At 37.6% G+C, this 24,507-nt stretch overlaps 2 protein-coding genes and 1 long non-coding RNA gene across 7 annotated transcripts; 1 reads left to right on the forward strand and 2 right to left on the reverse strand.

Annotated features, from left to right (window-relative positions):
- Positions 1–55: 55 nt before the first annotated feature.
- On the reverse strand, positions 56–3,814 carry HSCB (HscB mitochondrial iron-sulfur cluster cochaperone). The gene is made up of 7 exons (XM_068654231.1): positions 3,807–3,814; positions 3,641–3,722; positions 3,376–3,435; positions 3,068–3,157; positions 2,381–2,525; positions 1,479–1,526; positions 56–222 (listed from the first exon to the last, which is right to left on the reverse strand). The coding sequence occupies exons 1-7, from the start codon at positions 3,812–3,814 to the stop codon at positions 131–133; spliced, it is 525 nt and encodes a 174-aa protein (XP_068510332.1). The 3' UTR covers positions 56–130.
- On the forward strand, positions 3,623–24,345 carry CHEK2 (checkpoint kinase 2). Of its 5 annotated transcripts, XR_011088578.1 has the most exons (17): positions 3,623–4,679; positions 5,676–5,930; positions 6,477–6,601; positions 6,867–7,014; positions 7,830–7,920; positions 10,039–10,147; positions 12,009–12,062; positions 12,824–12,885; positions 13,392–13,491; positions 14,892–14,978; positions 16,008–16,171; positions 16,402–16,517; positions 17,942–18,027; positions 19,468–19,632; positions 20,604–20,759; positions 22,428–22,508; positions 23,140–23,176. XR_011088578.1 is itself a non-coding variant. In XM_068654151.1 (16 exons), exons 1-16 carry the CDS (start codon positions 3,875–3,877, stop codon positions 23,987–23,989), a joined length of 2,385 nt encoding a protein of 794 aa, XP_068510252.1. In that variant the 5' UTR covers positions 3,623–3,874; the 3' UTR covers positions 23,990–24,345. The 5 variants fall into 5 exon arrangements, 1 of the variants encoding a protein (XP_068510252.1); XR_011088577.1 differs by having other exon boundaries at positions 19,468–20,759; positions 23,140–23,189; XR_011088579.1 differs by lacking the exon at positions 23,140–23,176 and adding an exon at positions 21,083–21,193 and having other exon boundaries at positions 19,468–20,759.
- LOC137841355 (uncharacterized) lies at positions 5,430–23,984 on the reverse strand. Its single transcript, XR_011088583.1, has 3 exons — positions 23,102–23,984; positions 7,263–7,349; positions 5,430–5,973 (listed from the first exon to the last, which is right to left on the reverse strand). It is a non-coding gene; the product is annotated as an uncharacterized lncRNA (long non-coding RNA).
- Positions 24,346–24,507: the final 162 nt, after the last annotated feature.

Consider the following 24,507-nt stretch of genomic DNA (forward strand, 5'->3'; position numbering starts at 1 on the left):
TCTGTCTTCCTTCTCTCAGCATTAAAACTAAGAAAAATGTAGGAGGCGAACACCATTTTTCTGATTTTGGTTACTAAATCAGATGTTTAATTGAAAATAACATTAACTCTTAATGATAAAGGAGGCAGTATCAGGAAGGCATCTTCTTGTTCTTTAGTTTATCCTCTAAGTTTGCAAAATATTTCATTTTGGCTAGAAGCTTCTTAGCTTCTTGAAGATCATCTGAAATGAAATAAAAAATTACTAATTTACAGAGGGAGGACTGAGTTTTCATTTTTAAAATGGATCTCAAGATTTCATTGACAGCAATTGTTTCGGAACTATGAACTGCAAAAGCACTGGGAACCCATATACTATTAAAAACATGGTGTCTGTTATTTTCATCTTTGAAGGTTTTGGAACACCTTAATTGAGGTGTTCCACAAAACATGTAAAAATACACAATTGAGAAAGGACGTGTGACTTTTCTGTAAAGTGGCTTTAGTATTGGTGTAGCCACTGAGGAATTTTAAGTATAAAGACCATACAGACATTTCGAGAATGGGGGAACATATATAATTAGACCAACTACCATCACTGAAAAATGCAAGATTCATAGCACTCTGATACAGATGAGGGCAATTCCAAACTGATACTGAAACAATTGTTCCTTAACAGAACAAGTAATTGGAGGGGAAAGATGGTTTATCACCTACTAACAAGAACAGATGAAGTCCTTAAATCTCACAGTACAAAGAATGGCATATTATAAAGTTATAATTCTTCACGTGCAGGCCTAGCTGCTACTACTTTTCATTTGATGTTTTACAATTGCAGCACACACTACATAAACCAACAGTAAAAGAACTCTGAGACTGAGGAGAAAAATAAAAAGTCGTCTTCCCAGTGTAAAAGTGTTGTCTGAAATGATTCAAGCTCCTGCCCGTTAATTGGTTGTGGAATAAAGTTACGTTGATTACTGCGGAGGAAGGCCCTAATACCTTAGACTAAATGGGGCATTGCATCCTGTCTTGCTATATGGCTTCAGTGGTAGGCACTCCAGACTTCCGCTGCAAAGAAAAGCATTGACTATTTTGTTGACAGCTTCAAGTCCGCAGAACAAGAACTCCCCAAACTCAAGTTTGAAACGTCAAATAGGCCATAAATTTGAATGAGAAAAGTCTGTCCTTCCCAGTATTAGGAGAAACAAACAAACAAAAATTCTTAATGACTGTGCTCCTGTTTAAAGTGGTCATTTTGATGTGAATGGAATTAACTGAAACTAAAAAAAAAAGTTCAAATACAAATGTGAGGTCCTGAGTTTCCTGAATCAAAAGGTCAAGCTTAGAAGCATCTATTTTTAAACATCAAACAGGAGCAATTGTTTATACAGTATTTCTGTTCAGTAGTTCAGAAAATGTTTGAAAAAGGAGAACATGGCTTTTCTTAAGCATTCATAACATATATATGGCGACTAAATACTTGATTAAAATAGCTACCTCTTTCAAAAGCTGCGGTCACCTCTTTGGTCAATTCTTCTCGTTTTACTGTAAAACAAATTATTCAGATTTTGTTACATACTCAGTATATTTAATACCAATGCATTCTGGCTGTGGTGGGAAACAATTACTAGTATCATAGTCTTCTGGGAGACAAGAAGGCTTCCCATATTATTGCTGGCGATTATTTTTATTATCATTTCAAACGTACTCCTTTATTTAGACAGGTTTACAGACAGCAATGCCTCACTCAATGTGTTCACTAGCTTCCCAGAAATCTACCTACTATTAAATTGCTTCTTTTCTACTTAGTTTTTATTCTAGTAATTCTTGTTGCTTTTGGCATGCTCTTGTTATTGTAAAGAATTAAACACAGCAAGAAACCCAATGTTTTGGTTATCAACAATATAAACAAGGAAGTTGCTCGTATAAAAACAATAATCGATACAATGTTTGCTAAGTTGAAGAAGATGAAAATAATAAAATACCTGAATAAATTAATAAATTATTTCATGTGTGCAGTCAGGTATTTTAATAAACTTTATTTTGAGTGGTTCTTTCCTTTCGAGCAATCTACTTGCCCTGATCTGGTGGAGGTTGAATGAGAAGTTTCTTTTTATAGTCAATAAATATACCTATTTTGTCATCAGAATAGGTACTGTTATTTAGATTTTCCTGAGCCAGATTTGATTTTAAGTGGCATAAATTGGTAAAGACAACATTTTTATTTGGGGAAAAATAAAAGCTCTTACAGCAAGTCAGTTCGAGACTTAGAAGAATTTAATGACGAGGGTACTAAAATAAATAAACTGAATAACTTAAGAATCTTCAGACACTTCCATATTACACAAGATACAGGATTATAAATTCATTCTGTACAGAACTGTCAGCTCTCAACCTACCTTTAATTAAAGTTTCAGTTTCTTCAAGGCTATCCTCATTTTTAGACTCTGCTAATTTCTCATTGATTTCCATGATTTCCGTGAGAAACTCTGAATCTGCATCACAGTCTGTCTCTTGTGCTGGTTCTACTCCATTCAGCTCTAGCTGGTGGAGAAAAGGGGAATTTAGAAACATTCTCAAATTTATTTCAGTGTGAAAGATTTTCTTGAATATTAAGTCTTTTAGCAAGGCTTCTTATCCGATAAATTTCTGTTTTTTAAGCTTATTCCATGAAATCTGCATAAAACCAGGTCAGCCTTAATATCTTAAGTCTTAAAAACCACGCCATAGGTGGTCATAAAAATCAGCAGTTAACTAAAGCAGGAAAATATAACAAAGGCTGCCAAAGGCCAAAGCAGGTAACGAATAACCAGGAAGCAGGTAACAAATTAGCATGGCAGAAGCAGGGAATGAGGTTATAATTATCACTAATGTGTTAAAATAGCGGGAAGGATGACTTTCAGACAAGCTTTTTTTTAAATCCATGGTAATCCTGTTTCTTCTTCAGGGGAACACAAATTAGCATGTGAATGATGGTATCACAGGAATTTTACAAAATTGATTCATTGCATTACCACTACGACTTGTTATTGGTGCACTGATAATGGACTATGGACCATCGATAATGGATGTAGTGGACTCCTTACTAGGTAGAGGCCGCGGCTGAGAGGATTCAGGAGGGTTTGATAGGCCTTGTTAACCAAAGAAGAGTGTTGCTCTGAGTAGTGCTGTTCTTTCTGCAAACGGAAGATAAATAACGCTTATTAACAAATTAGTAAGAAGGGGCAAAATAGATTACCCTTTGTCGCCTGCATAGAAACAACGTTCCCATAACAAATGAACGTAAAATCGAAAGTTGATTTTTAACAGAAATAAAAAGAACGGGGAGAAAACTATCTGCAGTTGTAAGCTTTGTCACATCACATAACGAAGATCACAAGAACCTCAGCAGCACCTTCTCATCATCCTCCACAACAAGTCCGTGAGCAGAAGCCTCTTCTAAGTTCCTCGGGAACTAAACCTAGAAGTCCCCAGGCACACGGCTGGTAGGGCCTCCACGCGTTCCGTCTGGCCGGGCAGCGCCCGCCCCTTCCCGCAGGGCCCGCGAGCCGTGCCGCCAGGCCCCGCCGCAGCGCTGAGCGCGGAACGGGGCGCGGGGGCTGAGGGCGGCCGGCGCTGAGGCGGGCGACGCGACGAGACGAGGCCCGCCGGGCACTCACCGGCGGCCTCTGGCCGAAGCGGTCAGGGTGAAGGGCGCGCTGCAGGCTCCGAAAGCGCCGCTGCAGCCGCTGCACGTCGAGGCTGAAGGAGCGGTCACTGCGGGCGACAGAAGGCGGCGTGAGGCCCGCGGCCGGCTGCGCCCCCGGCCGCCCCGGCGGCACTCACCAGTCCATGAGGCGGAAGAGGTCAGGCCGGGGCCCCGGCGGCTGCAGGGCCCGGCAGCTGGGGCAGAAATGAGGCAGTCCCGCGGCGCCGGGGACGGGACCGCCGCAGCTCCAACAGCGCGGGGCCGGGGGAGAGGCCGGCCCGACGCAGCGAGGCCGCAGGGCCGCCTCGGAAACGCGGAGCGCCCACCGCGCCCCGCCGAGATGCTGCCGCAGCGCCGCCTGCATCCCTGCAGACTACAGCTCCCGGCAGCCCCGCGCGCCCGGCCGGGCCCCCATTGGCCCAGTTCGCAGCGAGCGCCGGCGGGGCGCGCGCGCGCTGGGCCGGGCGGCGGGGAGGTCGCGCGGCGCGGGCTGCGCCACTCGGGAGTGCGGCCCCGGGCGCGGCCCGGCCCCGGCCGCCGCCGCCGCCGCCATTCCCGGGAGGTTCGTGCGGGACCCTCGGCCGCGCTAGCGGGGCTGCGGCGCTCGCGCGGGGCCGCCGGAGCGCGGCCTCGGGGCCGGCGGCCGCCCCCCGCCCTCGCCTTTCTTGGCTTCCGGGGGCTCCGCGGCGTCCGGCCCGGCCTTGCCCCCGGTGCGGCGGGGCGGGGGTCGAGGGGGGTGCAGGCGCTGACGGGAGCGGCTTCGGCGCCGCGCGGCGGCTGCTGGGCCGTGTCCCGCGGGCTCCGCCTGGCGCCGGAGCGTCCCGGGCCCCGCCAGGCGGCCGCTGCTGCCCAGCTCCGGCTCCGGCTCCGGCTCGCTCCTGCCCGCTGGCTCGGCCGCCCTCCGGTGAAGCCTCCGAGGGGCGCTCGGCGCAGCAGCAGCGCGCTGCCGGGGGCGGGCTGTGTGTGCTCGAGGCTGCGGGCCTTGCCTCTGCGTCCGAGCGCTGGAACGTGTATGCAAAAAGCAGCCAGGACGGTGTTGTAGCGCGTCGGTAAGGAGGCTGCTTTGTGAGCTAGCTGAATTACGCGTGGAGCTGGATGGCAACCAGCTTAAAAGTAAACGAACAAATAAACCCCAAGATACACTGATACACTGAGACAGCAAGCTGACAGGTTAGCACAAATGACCTCAGATGATGGAAGCATCCTTTGGGAAGATTAGCGGGCAGTGTAATGGCCCCTTTTGTGCAATTAAACGGATGCTGTTGGAGAAAGCTGGCTAAAGGTAAAGGGGCTGGCGGGTTGTGCTTCCTCAGCAGGGAGGAAGGCAACCCACCCGCCACTCTAAATTCCAATGGTAGCAGGGCAGGGAGATGCCATTGCTGTCTCTAACAGCAGCTTCTAGGGGTGTGCAGTCTGACAGAGTTTTGTACATAAACATTCCATACATTATGCATAGGTGTGACTGTTCGGTGAATAAAATCACGAATAGAACCTGTTTGAAAGATAGGTGTGAAAACTTGTAAGTTATAACCTATATTAAAGGAATACTCAGCCAAGACACCAGATAGGCTTGCCTGTGGGATAAGTCTGCTGAGTGCCTTCCACGTCAACTACTTTTGCTTTATAGTTAGTTTTTCCTTTTTATTTTTATTTTTCCTGTGTTTGGGGAACTGTAATGGTTACTGCTTTGTTGAGGAGTGCTTTGTCAGAGACTGTTGCCCAAGTATTTGTGAAATCAAGTGAGTTCTGAAGACCCTTAGTGAAAATCTGGGAATAAGATTTAACTTGCTTTAGAACCGGTAGAGGGAGCACTACATACTTTTTTAAAACAAAAAGTCATTACACATTTTGGGGGATATTTAAATATATGCAAACACACACGCAAGCTTTGGTTGAGAGTCTTATTTGAAGACTGGAAATAGATTTGTATGATAATGGGACTGTATATGAAAGTTTGTCAATATTACTTTGCTGTAGTAAGTGGTTTTTAAATGTTCTCTTTGAAGCCAACATGTCTCGAGAGACTGGAAATGAAGTGCAGCAGTCTCAAGGTGCCCAACAGTCACAGAGTGGTACCAGTTCCTCTTCTAGTGCATCACAGAGTGCTAGCCAGTCATCCTCAAGTTCTGGGACCCTCAGTTCTTTGGACACCGTTCCCACTCAAGAGCTTCCATCAATTCCTGAGGATCAGGAACCTGAAGAGCTTGTTCCTCAGCCTTGGGGTCGACTCTTTGCACTTGGAAAAGGTTTCAGCAATTGTGGTATGTAACTACTACAATGCATCTCCCAGTTTGTTTGTAGCACCTTAAAAAAAAAGAAGTTATGAGCAGCTTGGTAGGGAGCAGTGTCATCTTCACATCATGTACAACCAGATTTAAGTACAAGTGTGCAACTTCTGCAGTAATTCTGTGTTCCATGCTACATCCCAAAGTTTACATTGAGTACCTAGATACACAGTTTTCATAGACTTGGAGGAGATTTTAGAGGAATTCTGGAGTACTCATGTTCTTTGCTACTTGCTTAATTTTTCCATTTCATAATTTTTGTTTATACATCATATAAGTCTCTAGGTATTGATGAAGGTGAATGGAAAACTATACTATTAATACAGAGAATAAAATTACACTGTGGCAAAATGTAAGGTATTGACAGTACATAGTGTTTTGTCTGAATTAAGACAAGTAAACTTGAAGAAACATGTCTTTGTTATCCTCCTTAGTAGTGTTTGACATGATTCTATAGTGCCATAGTTAGTAACTTATGCAATTCTGTGTTCTCTCTCCAATTTGCATACCCTTTCTCTGCAGATTGCGTGAATGATGAATACTGGTTTGGAAGAGACAAAAGCTGTGATTATAGTTTTTCAAAGCTGGGATTGTCCGAGACTGGATTCTACCAAAACTATAGCAAGAAGCACTTCCGAATTTTTAGGGTAGGTGCTAAAAAGGTTTAACTGTCTTTCTTCATGTTAGCAGGGATTGACTTTGGCAGAGCTCCTAATGAAATCAAAATTTACATACCTTAGATGTGGATTGCTTTAATAGGATACTTGGCAATGCTCCATTACCAGGTTTATGAAATAACCTTAGTCTGATTTTCTGAGCCAACAATAGTAAATTTCTACAGTCTGTCATGTCATTACTGTAAAGTTCTTTTTTTTTCCTTTTGTTACCTACCTGATTTTTTTTCTCTCATAGGAAATGGGTCCAAAAAAATCCTATGTTGCCTATATTGAAGATCACAGTGCAAATGGAACTTTCATTAATAGAGAGCTCATTGGAAAAGGGAGGAGACTTCCACTGACTCACAACTCTGAAATTGCACTGTCTATTCAGACTAATAAGGGTAAAATATACTGTAAAACATGTAGATTCCTCCTGTGTTGATCAAGAGGTCCTTTCTGCAATAATTTGAATATATTCTTTGCAAGTTGAGCTTCTTTGTGAATACTGTACAGCTAAAATAACAGCTGAGAACATAGCTATGATGTTTCTGTACTTGCATAAAATTCTCCATATCCACCTCAATCCTAAAAAAAAAAAATAAAATTAAATAAAAAAAATTAAAAGAAGCTGCATAAGGAACCACCTTACCAGAGTATAAACTTTTATAGTTGTTTTTCTATTTTTGTAACTCCTTCAGTAGCTCTGTGTGTGTTGCGGGAGGGATGGGGAAATAAACTATTCAAGGAAAGAAAGGAAAAAACAGGAAATTACAAGATTTTGTATAGTAAGATATTTGTAAGTAATAATAATAATAATTTAAACAAAACAAAACTCTTAAAAATTAGGAGGTTTTAGGGCTTGTTTCTTTGCTTTTGCTTTCTTAGCAAAAAGCCTTCACTGAAGCTGACATGGTTGGCTATTTTGTCCTTAAATGTTGTGTTAATTGATTAAGCAGTGTTGTGAAGCTTATACCAAAGATACCATTTTCCAGTAATGACAGCACCTTGTTTAACCCATTGCTCGTGTAATTTGCAGAATCAGTTGACTTTTTTCATATATATTTTTAATTGTCTAATCTTTTAATATTTGTTTTGCTTCTAGCAGGCAGCATTTGCTTAGTTATGTTGTTGACTATAAAAGCTCAGAAAGTCTAGTTATTCATTATAACTATTTTGAAGTTAATAACAGGAAAATAATCTCCACTCATCTTCCTAGTGTTTGTATTTTCTGATCTTATGGTGGATGATCAGTTGGTGTTTCCTAGAGAATTCAGAGAGAAATATATCATGTCAAAGACTTTGGGAAGGTAAGCATCTTTTCAGCAATATGAAGTGCTAATTTTGTTACTGTTTTCAATACCTTGTGCTAGAATTATTACCAATGTTAACTGAGCTGCTGTTTTAGTTTTTACAATCCTACAAATATTCAAGGTGTTTTACGTAAGAGTCATCAGGTACTGTTCCTGATGTTTTTATATTTTGACTGTTACATGCAGCAAATCAATTTGATAAGGATTGAAATGCTTTGATTTAACTGAGATTCCTGGGGTCAGTACAAGGATATCTGGGACCAAACTAATAGCTTGTGATAAGTGGTTTAATTACTATTGTGGAGTTTCAATGAAAATGAAGCATCCTATTCTTTTGTTCTTGCCCCTTTGTACCACTTAAAATATAGCAGAAATATCTAACTGAGAATCTCTTTGGCAGGAAACATTTTAACTGCTGTGAATCAGTGAGACTTGATCCTACAGACAAATGCTTTTCTGGCTGCAGTTAAAAGTATTTTGTTGATTAACAACTGGTGTGTAAGTTAAGAAAGACCATGAACCAGTATATTTCCTTAATTGCTTCACTTTATGTGAATGTTCTAAAGCTGATACTTAGAACATACTTTGTTTACCCTAGAGGTAAGGTGTCTCTCTGAAACAGATTCAGCCTAAAACACTGGCACACTGCATTTATTAATACCAGAGTACTGAGAATGCAGATGAATGCAGTATTTGTGCTTGTGTGTTCAGAAATAGAAGATGCTTTAAAGCAGTTGATTATGTGATTACTGAATTAATTGCTCAAGACTTCAAAGTAACATTTTTTTCTGTCTTATAGCTATGTGTCTATTTTTTTTTTACATGCAATACTATTTACGTATATTTACATTTAAAAGGAGGAAACTGGGATCTGAAAACTTTGATTTTTAGTGTGAAGTTTTTTCAGAAGAATACTGGAATAACAAGTGTTAATGATGAGCATCTTAATAGTTACTTTAAAACACTATATTAAAATATGCTGTTATGTCTCTTGCTTTATCTACTGTTTGCTTTTAGGTACAGGATTTCTTAAATTTAGTTCTTTCAAAAATTCTAGAAAATTACCTTTGGTTTTATATTTAACATCATTGATAGAAGTAGAAGGAATTATTTTGTTAAAGGCCAAGTAGTAGTAGCGACAATAAATCTGAAATGTGATAAACTGTTCCTTTATTTCTTCCCCAATTATAGCACACTATTCTTTCAAATTTAGACCATAAAAGCAAAATCCTTTCACTGGATTATAGCTCTGTTTCATCTGTTAAACAATTAAACAAGTTTCAAATAATAATAAAAAGAAAAGTATGATAACATCTGCGTAAACCTGTTCTATACAACAGCTTAAATGAGGATTTTGGCTTTACTCCTCTAGTTGGCTTGGGTTTACAACCTGCTAGTAATCGTGAAACCCAAGTTTTTCTTTAGAAGAGAACCAAGTTTGTAGATTGTTAGCAAGTTTTTTAATTTGTGTATTCATGTTATCAGTAATAGGAAGTAGGAGAAAGAGCTCTATGTCCAAATATAGCCTTCTACAACATCACTGTTGGAGTCTTCAGGCTAACGACAAAGGCTATTTTCAGGAAAAAGGAGAGGCTATTTTAGATGTTGAGAAATCTTTGTTTTGGCCACTGGTGAAGAATTCATAAGAGAACAGTTAAATGGAAACAAATCTGAGTGCAAAATACAAGGATTTCTTTCAGTGATAAAACTGCTGCTTATTAAAAATAAAAAGTACCTGTTTTTCAGATTTGTGCAGTCCTGTTTGGAGAGAACTCTCATTAAGTTCTACATTTGTATGGGGAAAATGCTGTCACAGCTTCTGTTTGATATTCATTGGTACCCTTTGTACAAACAGATCATTTGCTGTATGTATTTACTCCCGTGTTTTTGAATAGGACCCTTGACATCACTCAGTCCTTAAATATACTTCTTAACTATTGAATGCTTTCTGAGATAGTTTTGGACAACCTGTAATATTCAGAAAGTTGGAAAGTAACAGCCCCCAATTGTGTGTAGCTTTCTTTAGGCAAATGCCTTCATTTAATTTGTTTATACTTGTTATGTCAGTTTTGAATTGTATTTGTAAGGATTAACATAGCTGTGCTTTCATGGTAGTGGTGCCTGTGGAGAAGTCAAACTGGCATTTGAGAAGAGCACTTGTAACAAAGTTGCAGTAAAGATAATCAATAAACGGAAGTTTATGGCAAGTGGTATTAGAGAGGCAGTAAGTATTTACATTTTTCTGTCTTTTGGCCATCTTGCAGTGGGCTTGGAATACTTGGTAACCTTTCTCTCTGACTCCCTCTGTCTGAATCCTTTCTTCAATTAGAGGATTTTCTGACTTAACGTCTTCTGTGTGTAATTTCCAAATGTCTTTTGATCTTACAGAATATATACAGTACCCTAGAAAATACTTGTTCTTATTCTTTGACCACATTTCATTATTTCAGGACTGCTTGTTAATGTGGTATCACAAAGTGTGTGTGTAGGGGGGAGTCCCGTGGGGTGTATGTCCCAAAATATACCAGAAAGTTACATTGTTAGTGCAGTCTGACCAAAGATTTATAAGCTCTGCTAATTTTGTTGCATATTCCATCATAACACTCTTCAATAAAACTGTATGAAGCCTTTTGGGAAAGGCTTTTCATGTGTCTAGTCTTACAGCAGAAGCCTGAGACTTCAGAACAAGCCAAGTGGCTGTACTCTAACATGAGAGAGAGATCTGAGCAACTTCAAATCTATTACTCTAATGTTAATTTTATGTAAGGGGTATAAGATGAACTTTTAAGAAAAAAATACAATTAGAGGTTGAAAGTGATTGGAAAAGTTTAATAAACCCACAGCTGCACAACTTACATAAGTTAAAATAGGTTGGAGTAACCTTATGAATTTCTTTGAGAAAAGAGTGTACAGATACAATATATGGAATCTGTTCAAACTGACAAAGCATTTCATAGGGTGCAGTAAAGGGAACTACTACTTAATTTGGAAAATACTTCTGCAAGGACAAAAATACTAAGGTGGGAGGGTGTCTTACTGAGGAAAGGGTGCTATGAGGCTTTACTAGGAGCAGAATTACAGAATGGAAGAGAAGTTACTGATGGAAGTTCAGAGGATTTGTCTTGAGGTTAGTCTTCCTTACTACTACGTTTGGAGATGTACAAATGATGCCACAAATAGTGGGAATATGGTAATTCAGCTCTTTGCCACTGACTCAATCTACGCTGACAGAAAGGAAGATGGCAGTATCATGTATGAAGAACAGAAACTTCTGTATGCTGGAGTAGTGGGAGTTAGATAACGTTTAGTAGTGCAAGATTAAGTACAAGATCAGTGACAATTTCTATCATCTACATTTGTGTTGGTTCATATGAAGAAGTAGAGTTATTTTCAGATGAATTTATGACGTTAATCTGATTGAAAATTGCAAAATGTAATTTTGGAACATTTTAAATTTTAAACATTTAAATTTTGGAAAATTTAAAATGAAGTTTAAGATATGCTGTTATGAGTTATATTTGCTAAGAAATGTCATTGTACAAAACAGAGATAGGACTGCATCTGTAATGTATACAGATTTGGTATTGTGTATTCAAAAACTATTGATCTGTTTTGGAAGAAGAATAAAAAAGCCTGCTGGGTTGCTTTCATGAGTTGAGCCTAAGCCACACAGAGAGATTAAAAGATACTGTTTATTTTTTTTCTTGCTAAAGACTAAGTTTGAGTAGTATTTAGTTTTAGGGGTAGCCCACATGGGAAGCATCTTAGAGGGAGGGAAGCTGTTAAAAGGACAGTATTGCAATATGCTGGCCAAAATTTTTAGGTTGGAACTTAGGTGAAGATTTCTAACCTGCAGTGAAATGACATGTCCAGAGCAATATCTTTCTACAAATAATAAAAGCAGTCTATTCAGCTAATTCACAGAAGGCACCTAATCAGGTTTTGAAAAAGATTGTATGCTATATTCATTAAAATTGCAAGGGAAATGAAATGATGGCTTTTCTGGTACTGTCTCTCATTTCTGAAGTGTTTTTTCCCAGAATATTGCTGTGCTACTCTTTGATGTTTGATTTTTTTTTTAATAGAACCCAGCTTTTAATATCAACACAGAAATTGAAATATTGAAGAAAATAGATCATGTGAGTATTACTGTACATTTTTACTCCTTTTTGCTGCATACTGCGCTTCTGTGCTTCACTGACCTAGTGTAGTAATTAAAGATCAATTTTATGTGTTAGGAAATATACAAAGGGATGCGTATAATTACTGCAGTAAATAAACACTTTTTTCCCTTCTTTTAAGTATGCTATGTCTTAACAGATACAAGGTTTTAAAAACTTGAGTAACAGACATAAATTTGGGAAGAAATTTCACAGAGGAGGTTTCAAACTGAACCATAGTTGTAGAAGAAATCTTTCCTTGATTCAGGTTTTGTAAATATCGTTAGATAACCAAATATAAAGATCAGATTCCACTGGCAAGTTTTTGGATTTTTATCCACTTTCCCCTCTTTATTTCCCCTCACAGCCTTTCCCCAAAAAAGGATTTTCTTTACCTTTAGTTAAAGAGAAAGCTTGCATAGATTAATGAACTATCCCATATAAAGAAAATATTGGGGTTATGGAAAGTGACAACTGGAAAAAATAAGGATGCTTGCTGAGTTGTACATGTAGTCATGACAAGAATTGGATGTTTTTATATGTGCAGGTATAGGGGAGAAGACAACAGACTTGAATTTAAGTGTTTGCCAAAGCCTGATGCATTAGTCAGTTACATAAGTGTTAATGTAACTAGCATGGTTGAAATTATATTAAAATAGGAAATTTAAGATGATACACTGTTAATAAAGTTAGTTTTTACAAGTGGTTCTACTTCTGTGTTTTTGTTTTTTTTTTATTAGCCTTGCTTAATCAAGATCAAAAACTTCTTTGAAGCAGAGGATTACTACATTGTTTTGGAATTGTAAGTAACTGATGTGAAACTAAATGCATGACATGTTTTTCATAACCAAAAAGAGCATAAATAGTTCTGGATTTTTTGTGTTTTGTTATTGTTGTTGTCCCCTTCCATTCTGTTCTGTTATCTGAAACCTCTTAAAATCAGAAACTAGGATAACCAGGAGAAGATCCTTTTATATTTTGAAAACACTTAGTGCCTTGGATAGTAACCCACTGTGCTGCTATTGTGGATTGCTGCTGATTTGATTTCGAGCTCATAATTAGGAGGTAGATCAAAAAATCTTAGAACTCTTAGTAGTGAAGACTCAGAAGATCAGGCCTTAGTCAGCAATGCACTTACTGTGTTTAGGGCATTGCTCATTCATTTTCAGAACTGAAATATATTCTTTCTTTGTAGCCAAAATAGCCAAATTAAATTATTTTGGTCTCATTCTTGTCTAACAAGAATCCTGCTCCTAACATTAATCTTTTGGAAGTAATATATTGACATGTTACCTACATCTGTTTTAGGATGGAAGGAGGAGAATTATATGACAGAGTGTCAAGGCCAATCAAGATGAAAGAAGCTACCTGCAAATTGTATTTTTATCAGATGCTACTGGCTGTGAAGGTACATAATATGAATTCTACCAAGAAAAATATGGTTATGCATTTGCATGTCAGTCAGGTGATTTTTTCTGTCATTTGTCACTTCTGAAACCTGCACGATTAATCAACACAGTACTCTTAATATTTTAGTTTAATGAGATTCTGTACCTCAATACAGCCAAATAGGTTTACACTCTTTTACTTATTTAAAAACAAGCAAACACAAAACAGGGATTAAAGCAGTAATACATGCTGTGCTCACTAATGGCAGGATTATCATGTTAGATTTCTCACAGTGTATGGGCAAAGACTCATCAGTGCAGTGCAAAAAGTAGTGCTTAGATGCTTACTATGAACTCCTGAATGAGCATTGTGGTTCAGCAGACAACAAATTAATTCTATATAATAGATTTTCAAAGACTAAATATTGAGTTGCTACATAAGCTTCTAAATTCATGAATTTAGAGGAGGGCCATGAAAATGATCAGAAGGCTGGTGTACCTCTCCGCTTTCGGGACAGCAGGTCATGTAATAAAAGTGGTATCGTTACTTTATACATCGCTTCAATGTAAATGCAAAGACTTCACTAGCAGATATTTTGAACTACTAGTTGTTTCTAGCTTTAGCACAGATTTTGTTGTATCATAATATGTCTTTTATGACTGAACTTTAATTCTTGCTTGCCATCAAATGCTCTCCTAATGAAACGAGAAGTTTGTTCTCAGATTTAGAGCCAGTAGAAAACTAGATAGTAGACTTTGCATGTAGGCTTCAAAACTACAGATAAGAAAGCAATTCTGCATTTGCCACAAAGAAGCAACTTTTTTCAAAATTCTTTATAATTTAACCTAACTTCAGCTTTATATCACCTCCTTATTCATTTTTCCTAGTTGTATCACCAAGTTTTTGAACTCTTTTTCAGCCTGCAGCTCTTTGACAACTAAGGTGTTTGTTAAATTTGCCTACTATTACTCAAAATTGTAAGGGTTGTTGTAGCATGGAAATCTTAATTGTCTTTGCAGACCAAAATGTGAACTTGAATTTATGAGAATATGATTGTGCAATAATAATGACTAAGAGAAGGAAGAGAGAGAGATGGAAAACCAGAATTTCTGCAACACAGAATTTTGCCTGTCATTAGTTCTCTTGTTTTACTGCCATGAGGAAAGAAGTATAGCTTTTCTGTGAGTGGGAAGGATTTAACAGCTTTTCAGTTTTACACACACTGCTTGCATGTGGATTGACAATTGAAGCATAATTGTTTCTAAGTTGCTTTTTTTGGCTTTTAAAAAGTCATGAGTTTTGTAGGTTTAAATGTGTACATGTCTCTTAACAATCATTTCACTTATCCTGCCACTGCTATTTGAAAAATTGGAAAGCTTACGTTTTAAAAAAGATGTCTCTTTTTCTTCCTATATCTAGTATCTCCATGACAATGGAATTATACACCGAGATCTAAAGCCAGAGAATGTGTTACTCTCATCTTCTGAAGAGACATGTCTGATAAAGGTAAGGGAACTTAAATTTGTAGTTGCTCAAGGAGAAGAATGGAAGTACTCTTTCTCACAATGTAACTCAAAAAAAACTATAATTACTCATACAAGCTGTGAAGTAACCTAAAACTTTCATGCTTTTCATATGCTTAATTTTACTCTTGTGGATAGTTCAATCCATACATCTAAGAACAACTGAGAAATTTTATGCTTAATACCTTGTACAGCACTTAATTGAGTACAACTTTAAATGTGGCTACATTGTTAAAAATAATAAATATGAATTTCAGACAGCATTTCCACAAATATCCAGGCTGTTTTTTGAAGGAAATATATTTTTTCATATAAAACATTGAGCAGATTTTCTTGTTGAAATGCTTAGTCCTCAAGTAGTGTCATCTAATAAGTGAGAATACTTCTGTTCTCAGATTGCCCATTAACATCCACATTTGAGAATGCTTTTTGCTAGGGTGAAGTCTGATCCTCTTCTATATTTCTCCCTACTCATCTTCTCAGTTTTTGTTAACTGACATTTTAGTAACGTTTGGGGTAAATTTTGTTTGTAGTTGTGCTGGAACTGTGCTTTGAAAACAGGAAACTTAATGCTTGAGAAAACAAGAGCTGCTGCAAGTGACGAAGAACCGGCAACTGCAGTCTTAGAGAACACAGTTACAGTTTGCCTGTATTTTCTAGTGAGCTTTTCCTGTAGTCAGTGAAGTTACACCACTGGATCGTACATGGATATCAAAATAATGGAGAATTATTTTGGAGAAAATAAGAGAATTGGCTTTGCCATATTTTTTGTATGGATCAAGAACAATCCAGTGAGATTGCGGTATGACTTAGTGATGGGACTTAGTAGGTCAAGCTGATAGACTAGGTGATCTTGAAGGTCTTTTCCACCCTAGATGATTCTATAAAGCCATTTGTTTCATCTACACTTTTCATGATATTCTTTAATGTTACCTCCTGCTGTATACTGACAATATGATATGTTCTAGTACAATCAATCCTAATATGTGGTGTTACTGTTTCTAAATACAAGATTACAGATTTTGGACAATCCAAGATTCTTGGAGAAACTTCTCTTATGAAAACATTATGTGGTACTCCCACGTATCTTGCTCCTGAGGTTCTAAATTCACTTGGGACTGCTGGATACAGCCGAGCTGTGGACTGCTGGAGCTTAGGAGTTATTCTTTTTGTATGGTAAGATATTGCAGAGATGCTACATTCATTGGGCAGTCAGTGACATACATGGCTCAAGACTTGGCAACTTCAGTATATTTAGTAGGAAGTGAAAGTGTGTTTAAAAATGTATACACGTAAAAGACACTGTGATAGCGGATGTTTTAAAATGTGTGACTAGTTTTGCATTCACTGTGACAAAAACTGTGTTACTTAATTTATTTTCTTTTTTTTTTTTTTTTTTTATATAGCTTGTGTGGATATCCACCATTTAATGAGCAAAACACTCAACTATCTCTGAAAGATCAAATCACTCGTGGAGAATACACATTCATTTCAAAAGAATGGAAACATGTATCAGGCATGGGTATGACTCCATTACAATAGGTAGCAGAATATCTAGCTCTTTTGCCATATTTGTTTGTTTTCTTTGAACTTCTTTTCACCTCTGTGATATGTTGCATGTTGATATATTTACATTTCTTAAGTAGGCTCTTAATACATTTTTTTTCAAAGTTGGACCATTACAACAAACAATTACATTTTCCTTGAAGAGATGCTACCCACCAGTACCTTTTGTAGTAATATTTAGCATTATTAACTCCAAAAATATAGAAGTTTTAAGCACATAGGTCTGTTTTTCATTTTTTTTCACTTTTTCTTCTAACTTTATCAAGCTGGTCAACAGATCTTTGCCTCAAAGATTCTTCAAGTGTTGAACCAAAAATAATAGGAATTTAAGGGATATGTATGAATTAGAATTCCAAAAGAGAAAAACTAAGTGGAATTTTAAGCCTGGAGCACAAAGACCAGCACCATCAAGTATCAATCACAATTGTGGAGTCAACTATTTGGTCCACTCTAAACTAAGTAGTCTGCCTTTTTTTTTTTTAATTTTTTTTGCACAATAAGCTAAAATGGTGGTTACTATCTGCATGTTTTTCTTCAGGACATTTTAATATGCACAAAATAATTGCACTATTTGCCTTAAGTACTACTTTGTGTATGCAGAAGAGTTTCTCATAACTGGTATGATCATTCTATTTCTAATAAACTTGCCAAATATAACTCCTTCCTAAATTACCTGAAGCTTATTCAATAATATGTCAGACATATATGGGAATGGAAATTATGTTATGGTCATACATAGTCCCAATTATGCATGTAACAGAATAATCAGATACAACGAAAAGTAAATCTTGCCAAAATTCCTTTATGGAAGATTAGGAGTCATTAAATATGACTTAAGTATTCTATTTTTCACAGTGTTTATTAAGCAGTTTCAGAAGACAGTAAAGTTTATATGATCAAGTTGAGCATACATGCATATATCTTGTCTCTTCTTTCTCATCTCAGATGGATGATCTGCTTTCCAAGACACCATAAACTGTTGTTATTTCTCTGGTAACAGGAAACTAAATTAAGCTATTTTTGCATGTCCATATTTAGGAAAGTGCTGATCTACCTATGCCTGCACAGAACATAAATGCTGGACATGTTCAGTAAATGTACGAGTAATTTTGGCAATTTGGTATATGTGTTGAATCCTGTGCATGTAAAGGAAAAATGGTTAGTCTTCAGTGCTCTCTGGGCATAGAAAGAAGAAAAGTGATCTACTTAGCCAGTCTTCTGGGCACAGCTATCAAGTGTTATTAAACATGCTGCTGCACGTAGTTTTGGAGCATGCACCTTGTGTAACTTAGTTTCAGATAATGAATTTACTGATTGTGTATCAACCAACTGTTTTTTTGTTTGTTTGTTTTTTGTTTTGTTTTGTTTTTTTCATCTTAGCTCTAGATCTTGTGAAGAAGCTGTTAGTAGTGGATCCGAGCAAACGTGCTACAATAGAGGAAGCCTTAGACCATCCTTGGCTTCAGGTAGGAATAGACTCTTAACCAAAGTACAGCAAGGCTGGCTTGTTACAGGGATAACTCCTTGATGTAAATTCAAAGGCAGTTCAATAGCCTGAATTTTATGAGGTTTTGTTAATACTGTGTAATTTGCTTCTTTAAGGAAGCAGGCAAACTGTGACTACTCTGGTCACCAGAGATCTATGCATACCTGATCCTTGTGTCTTAGGCAAATACCATAACAGGGATACAGTGATGGGCAATAAGAGCTTCAGTTCTGTAGCTTCTTGGGAATAACAACTGTTACCTTAAGTTAGGGCTTCATTCCACCTGTCTGTAGGCTGTCCCTGACAGTAGCCAGCAGAGGAGCAACTGTCACTTGGTGCTTCTTATGGGCAGGCACTGCTGCCTGCGGGCCAGCTGACTATACTGTTTCTGCAGGCTGTATTAAGACCAGAGGGATTCTGCTGCCTACTTTCAGACAGAGAAGAGGGGAACAAAAGGCTGTTTGTCTGTGAATTCTTTGTTTCACTGGCATTGTGAATGACACATAGGAAGAGGAGCCATCAGATCCCAGCTTGTAGGATGACATTAGCCCAGATACCATAGCCACAAATTGCCAGGTGAACAACTTCAAACCAGAGTAAGCATCTTGAACAGACTGCTGCAGTGTTTATCAGCTGTAAGCAAGGTGATCATGCAGTACCTTGCTGTATGTCTTGCTGTAAGACTTTTTTGCAGTGTACAGAGCAAATTTGCTTCTTTGCTCTCTCAAATGTTCTCTGCACCACAAAGATTTTCCTCTCTTCCTGTTCTCTTTTTTTTTTTCTTCTTGCAATGGCAGCTAGCTCCCCTTCAGTCTTTCGCTGTGCTTGTTTTCTTGGCTGCTGTCCCTGGCAAAGCCTTTGTTAGCTCTTAACCCCCTCCTATTGCTGCTTTTATAGCATGGTATGCTTTCTATAGCAAGGGAGTATTGCTCAGAAATCAACAGCTGGCAGTTTACTGAGACAAAAAATGCAATTGTTTGACAAATGTTTGAAAGTCATTAACTTGTCCTAATTATACTGCTGGGCATCAGGAAATAGTTCTTGTCATTCCTGGATTTTACTACTGTAATTTTGTGTGTAACTTCTACAGTGGGTCAATCGACTGTAGGTTCTTACATTTTGATTATGATTCTGAGCAGGGTAGGTTATTGTTAAACAATGCTATGCTTATTTTAAGAATCACTGATATGCATAATGGGGAAGGGGAAATATGATAGTGATTTTGATGAGTTAAGACTGAGATACATAAACTTAGCATCTTGACTATATATTCCCTTTAGGGGCAGCTCTTGCCACTATGTTTGATTTTTGAAGACAGGACAAAAAATTTTATAAGACATCATACTCACAAATCCAATTGTCATCCAGCATTCAAATGCCATTCTTTAAGCTGTTTCCCTTCATGATCCCTTACTATCAGTTATTTATAGGTAATGTACACTGCCTGCTTGGAAGGCCAACATTCAATATGTTCAGTTCTACATATCACACACCTTGAATACTACCACCAAAAAAGCTGCTTACATCCTGTTACTGCAATTAGTAAGAAGGAGCTACTGGCTCCCCACTCCCTCTTGTGTTGTCTGTAAGTATTGTCTTATGAAGTATGAAAAAAATCCACAAGATTCATGCTTTGTGTGCAGCTAATGCATATTAGCCTCCTCTAGTGATTTGGGGTCCACTAGAGAATTTTTCAGATATTATAACTTGGACCCATGGGTTGGACCCAATGATCTTTGTCCCTTCCAACGCCTTCAATTCTGTGATTCTGTGATAAGTATGCATGTTCTCAAAACAAAACATCATTTCTACAGCTCTATTTAAACCAGTACTGTTTTCAAATTAGTGTTTTAATACCTGTGCTGTTTACTCCATTCTTCATTTAAACCTAAAACTTTAAAACTTAGTGGGCCACTTAAACCTGAGTACTATTCAGTGGATATATTTTACCTGTATTTACATGAGTCATCTGAGGTTCCAGCTATAACTTCACTGAAGTCCATGTCAACCAAGTAGGTACTTCTTAATAAAACATACTTGAAAGGCATACAATCAATTAATTGCTGTGTCTGCCTCTGTGTTACTGCAATCTTGTGAAAGGTTCAAGATTATTTTGGTTGTTTGCTGAAAAAAAGCTCAGGTGTTTGTTGTGTAAGTGAAAAAAATATCTTGACTATCAACTCAGAGGTAGACACAGTCAAAACGTGACACTGAAAATAGGTAAGTCCAAATTCGGTGTAGAATAAATTGGATGTTCACATCAAAACCCTTCTGTACTGCTTAAGAATGTAATTGAACCAAAAAAGGAGATATTGCAATACTCCATAGACTAGAATAAGAATCCACCTCCATTCTTTCCTTCCACCCAAAAAATGGTTAAAATTTTTGAAACCCTTAGAAGCTAGATGTTCCTTATTTCTAATTGTGCCTCTACCAGTGAACATCCCATTCACTTCTCTTTGAGTCCCCCAGTCTTTGCTGTCATTATGGGACAAAGTTATAACACCTTTTATCTTCAGTCAGTCATTTAGAATAAATGTCTGTTTTTGGTTCCAGATCAGTTGTTCAGCTGGTGAACCTACAGTCACTGTTCAAAAGCTCAGCCACAGGAAATGATCTGTATTATATGACTATGAGCAGCTTACTTCATTTAGTCCCAGGAAAGGTTTCAAGACCTGATTCAGCTTTGGAAGTCTGATTTAGGGTTTGCAGGTAATCCATAGTAACCATTCAAATAAAATTCCTGCTGGAGAAATTGCTGAAACCAGAGAATGAGACTTTATTTCTAGAACAGGGAGTATACAATGTCAAATAAGTCTTTTTTTATTTTTTTTCCACCGATTTCCTGTTTCCCTGAGGTTGCCCAACACAGACTAAGAACACCTCTGGTCACTGGCTGCTGAACCAGAATGAATCTATATGCTGCCTTTTCCTCTTGAAATACATCTGACTTTCCGCTAAACTAACTTGAGAAAAGATTTGTGATAGCCTTCTTTACCTCATGCTGTCCTTTCTTCCCCTTAATGCTTCTGCAGTCAGACCTGTTCATGCACAAGTGAGACTAATGACATCCCTGAGTCTACTTCGCTCCAAGTGCATCTCCCACTTGCCCTCCCCAAACAGCAGCTGCTGGTTTACCACTTCTGGTAAATAAACTGTATTGTCTAGTGAACTTGTCACAATAGGGAACGGTGTAGCAATATGTATGCTCTATGAATAATGTAACAGTTGACAGTAACAATTTTGATTTTTAAAAGTGAAACTTTCCATTTGCAACATTTAATATGTTATATGGACTTAGGGTAGAAGTGACAGTGGAGTGCTTCTAATGTAACGTTTTGTTTGAAAGTTGTTGTTTTAGTATGGGTATTTTAGCTGGTTCTTCTCTTAGTGTATACAACTTTTTTTCGGAGGAGTGGAGGTTCAGATGTGGTTAAAAACTACCCAAATCCAAAATACCGATGATGCTAAGCTGGTGGAAATGAAAATACTGTGTTAGAAAGGGAAATTGTCATGAGAACAGCATGTAAGACTATAGGCAAAATTCTTGTTTTTCAAGAGCAAGGAACTTGGTTTCGGGGAAAGCAAGGTCTCAAGTCCTGATAAAAGCCTCTTTTGATAAGGCTGACTAGTAAATTACCTGCACAAACTCCTAGCCTGTACATTCTATTCTTTCAGTGTTGTTACACTTCATTGAATGACATTGTATGTTCAGTTTTAGCTTGACTAGTATTAGCTAAGTAGTTACTAAGGGAAACTACTTCTTTGTAGAACTACAGAACTATTTTTTTTCTTACCAGCACTGTATGTAAACCACCTGTTCAAAATGGTACTCTGGGGCAAGTTAGGATGATGTTTATTTCGGGGAAGTGGGAGGGAGGAGGGGAGGTTGGATCAAAGTTTGATAGTAACTATTGAAGGTCCTTGAGAGTGTTTATTCTTGAGAATTCCTCTTGGGTAGAACATCTTTTCTAGAAATTGCACGTTCCAAGTTTTACTTGGGTAATAAAGCTGATGTTTCAAACGACCAGTGTCCTGATCATACATAATGTAATTGCTGCAAAATTAGTGTTACTTCATTCTATATCACATTTGTGTTCAATTTAGGATAGTCATCACTTGCTTTTGATCAGACTTTTGTCTGAAACCTTAGAATACCGGAGGAATTGACACAACACTGTTGCAATGTTTTTGTAGTAATCTGGGACTGTCATTACAGATCCTTTTTCCTAGCACTATATGATGATGATTATTATTTTTAAATGATGAGGAAAAAAGTTACTCTCTTGTTTTCATTACTTATTCATTCATCCCTTAATTGCTGATCCACCTTAAATATTCCATATATTACTTAGGTTTACTGCTTATTTTTTTCCGCAGGATGAGAATATGAAGAATACATTTCAACAGCTACTTGCTCAGACAAATGCCACTATGAATCCACCGCAAACATCAAAAATGGTATGTACAACAGATTATTTGAAGATTAATACCTGATGCATAGAGAAACTAGATTTGAAAGTAATCTGTAATAAGAAAAACAGAAAAAATGGAGAACTTACTACAGAGGTGTGCATTTTGACTTTATGTAGTGGTCTGCTAATTGTCTCACTTGCTTTCTGAATAGAAGCAACTGACTTTTGTGCTTTGGCAAAATACTTTGAATTGAAAGAACAGTATCTTAAGCTGTAAAGGATTATTTGTATATTTAAAATTAAACACATGAACATGTATATTTTGATGGATTCAATTTATGAACATTTAATATTCAAAGAAAAATTCTCATGTTAATGAAAGCTTAGAAATGGTATTGTAACATTTGTTACAAGACACTAATTAGCACTGTTTTAAATAGTAGTTAAAGGTAAATTTGGGGGCAGTCGGGGGCAGTCGAGGCAGGAAATAGAATAAGGTCAGTGTCGTATGTGAGAAAGATCACATATTAGATCATTGTAGAGAAACATTTAGTCTTGCTGCTGTTTTGGCTACAGGAGGGAGATTTTATCCAGCATCTGTAATTATGTAGCAGATACAACAGTCGGACTCTGTCTTACCTGATTAATGTAGCCATCCTGCTGCATTTTTCTTTTAGTCGGCCACAACGAGAAAGCGTCTGCATGAAAATGAAGATGACTCTATCTCACCTAAGCGTGCTGTTGCTTCTACATCATTTCAGAAAATGAGGTGAAAAAAGTGACTTAACTATTGCTTTATTTTATGGAAAGCAGAATTTTTATTTTTAATAAATCTTATTGATTGAATAACTATTGAAAATGCAATTAATAAATAAAAGTAACTTTGTAAGACTGAAGTGATTACTGTGTGTGCATGAGAATTTACACAGTCATCTCCAGTTCATCTAGCTGTCTGATTCAAAGCATGTATCAGAAAAATTTGTATGTTTCTTGAACAAAGTAAGGAAAAAACTTAGGCTAGTTTCATTACTACATATACTCTTATATTCTTCTGTTCAAATATCTAGCTTAGGTGTGAAGATAATGCTTAGTCCTCACAGATGAAACAGGAATAATAAGTCTGAGGTTTTGCCTTAGCCATAGTATTACTTGATACAAAATGCTGCTCACAAACTTCTCAGGGAACTTATAAATAAGAAATTCACTATGAGAAGGACTGTAAGTAGAATAATTGTATTCCTTACTATGACTATATGTGCTATAACATTTTTTTCCATGCATCTGTCCTGAAAACCATTAGGGATTCATTTTGTCATATCTTACTCTGTTTTGATGTAAAACTACTGATGGAGATTGAGGGTCTCTGGAAGTTAGATAAAGCTAAATACCGGGCTGACAGATTCAACAGCATTCTGTTGTGTGAAGTGGTTGTTAGGCTTTCAAAGCGAAGGTTATCATCTGCATGTACTTGCTACCCAGTTTCTTGAAAAATATATTATTATGTTTATTTATCTTAGGATGGACTGAATAAGAGGACATATGATATCCATCTTCCTTACATTATTTGATAAGTTCCTGCAATAGAAGGACAATGAATTGGACAGAGAGAAAATCTTTAATTTTCTTCTATGAAGTGAAAAAGGTTTCAGACTGTGTGCCTATTGACAAAGGATATTAATTTCATTATACTATTCATCATATTAATTTAATCATATAATTCAATAATTTAATCATATAATTTCATCATATAATTCAGTAATCTCTCATTAATTTCATGAGGGAATAATTTAATAACTTTGTCCTAAAACATGCGTTTTATGATTAGAGGCATTTAATGTACATGGATTAGGAAAGAATAAAGCCTAATTCATTTCAAAATAAAACACTGTCAAGTATGAATTAAGATTTTTCATGAGGCGAGTTTTCCCTTTTGTGTGAGATTTTGTGGTTTTGAGATATTTGTTATTGGTCATTTTTAATGGTAAGATGGCAGTTCTTGTGCACTTCTGTTTTTATTAATGAGCCAGGTGGAGGAACACCCATGG

This window comes from Anas acuta, chromosome 17, assembly GCF_963932015.1.
Source record: "Anas acuta chromosome 17, bAnaAcu1.1, whole genome shotgun sequence".
Classification (NCBI taxonomy): Eukaryota; Metazoa; Chordata; class Aves; order Anseriformes; family Anatidae; genus Anas; species Anas acuta.

What these genes read in the sequence shown, in the direction of transcription:
- HSCB (XM_068654231.1), bottom strand. An exon ending in TTGTGGAGGATGATGAGAAG is followed by an intron (nt 3,158 to 3,375) that starts GTGCTGCTGAGG and finishes TTCCGTTTGCAG; the next exon opens with AAAGAACAGCACTACTCAGA. An exon ending in GACCGCAGCTTTTGAAAGAG is followed by an intron (nt 223 to 1,478) that starts GTAGCTATTTTA and finishes ATTTCATTTCAG; the next exon opens with ATGATCTTCAAGAAGCTAAG.
- CHEK2 (XM_068654151.1), top strand. Translation starts at nt 3,875, where the DNA reads ATGAGGCAGTCCCGCGGCGCCGGGGACGGGACCGCCGCAGCTCCAACA. An exon ending in AGATGCTACTGGCTGTGAAG is followed by an intron (nt 13,492 to 14,891) that starts GTACATAATATG and finishes TCCTATATCTAG; the next exon opens with TATCTCCATGACAATGGAAT. An exon ending in AAGAGACATGTCTGATAAAG is followed by an intron (nt 14,979 to 16,007) that starts GTAAGGGAACTT and finishes TCTAAATACAAG; the next exon opens with ATTACAGATTTTGGACAATC.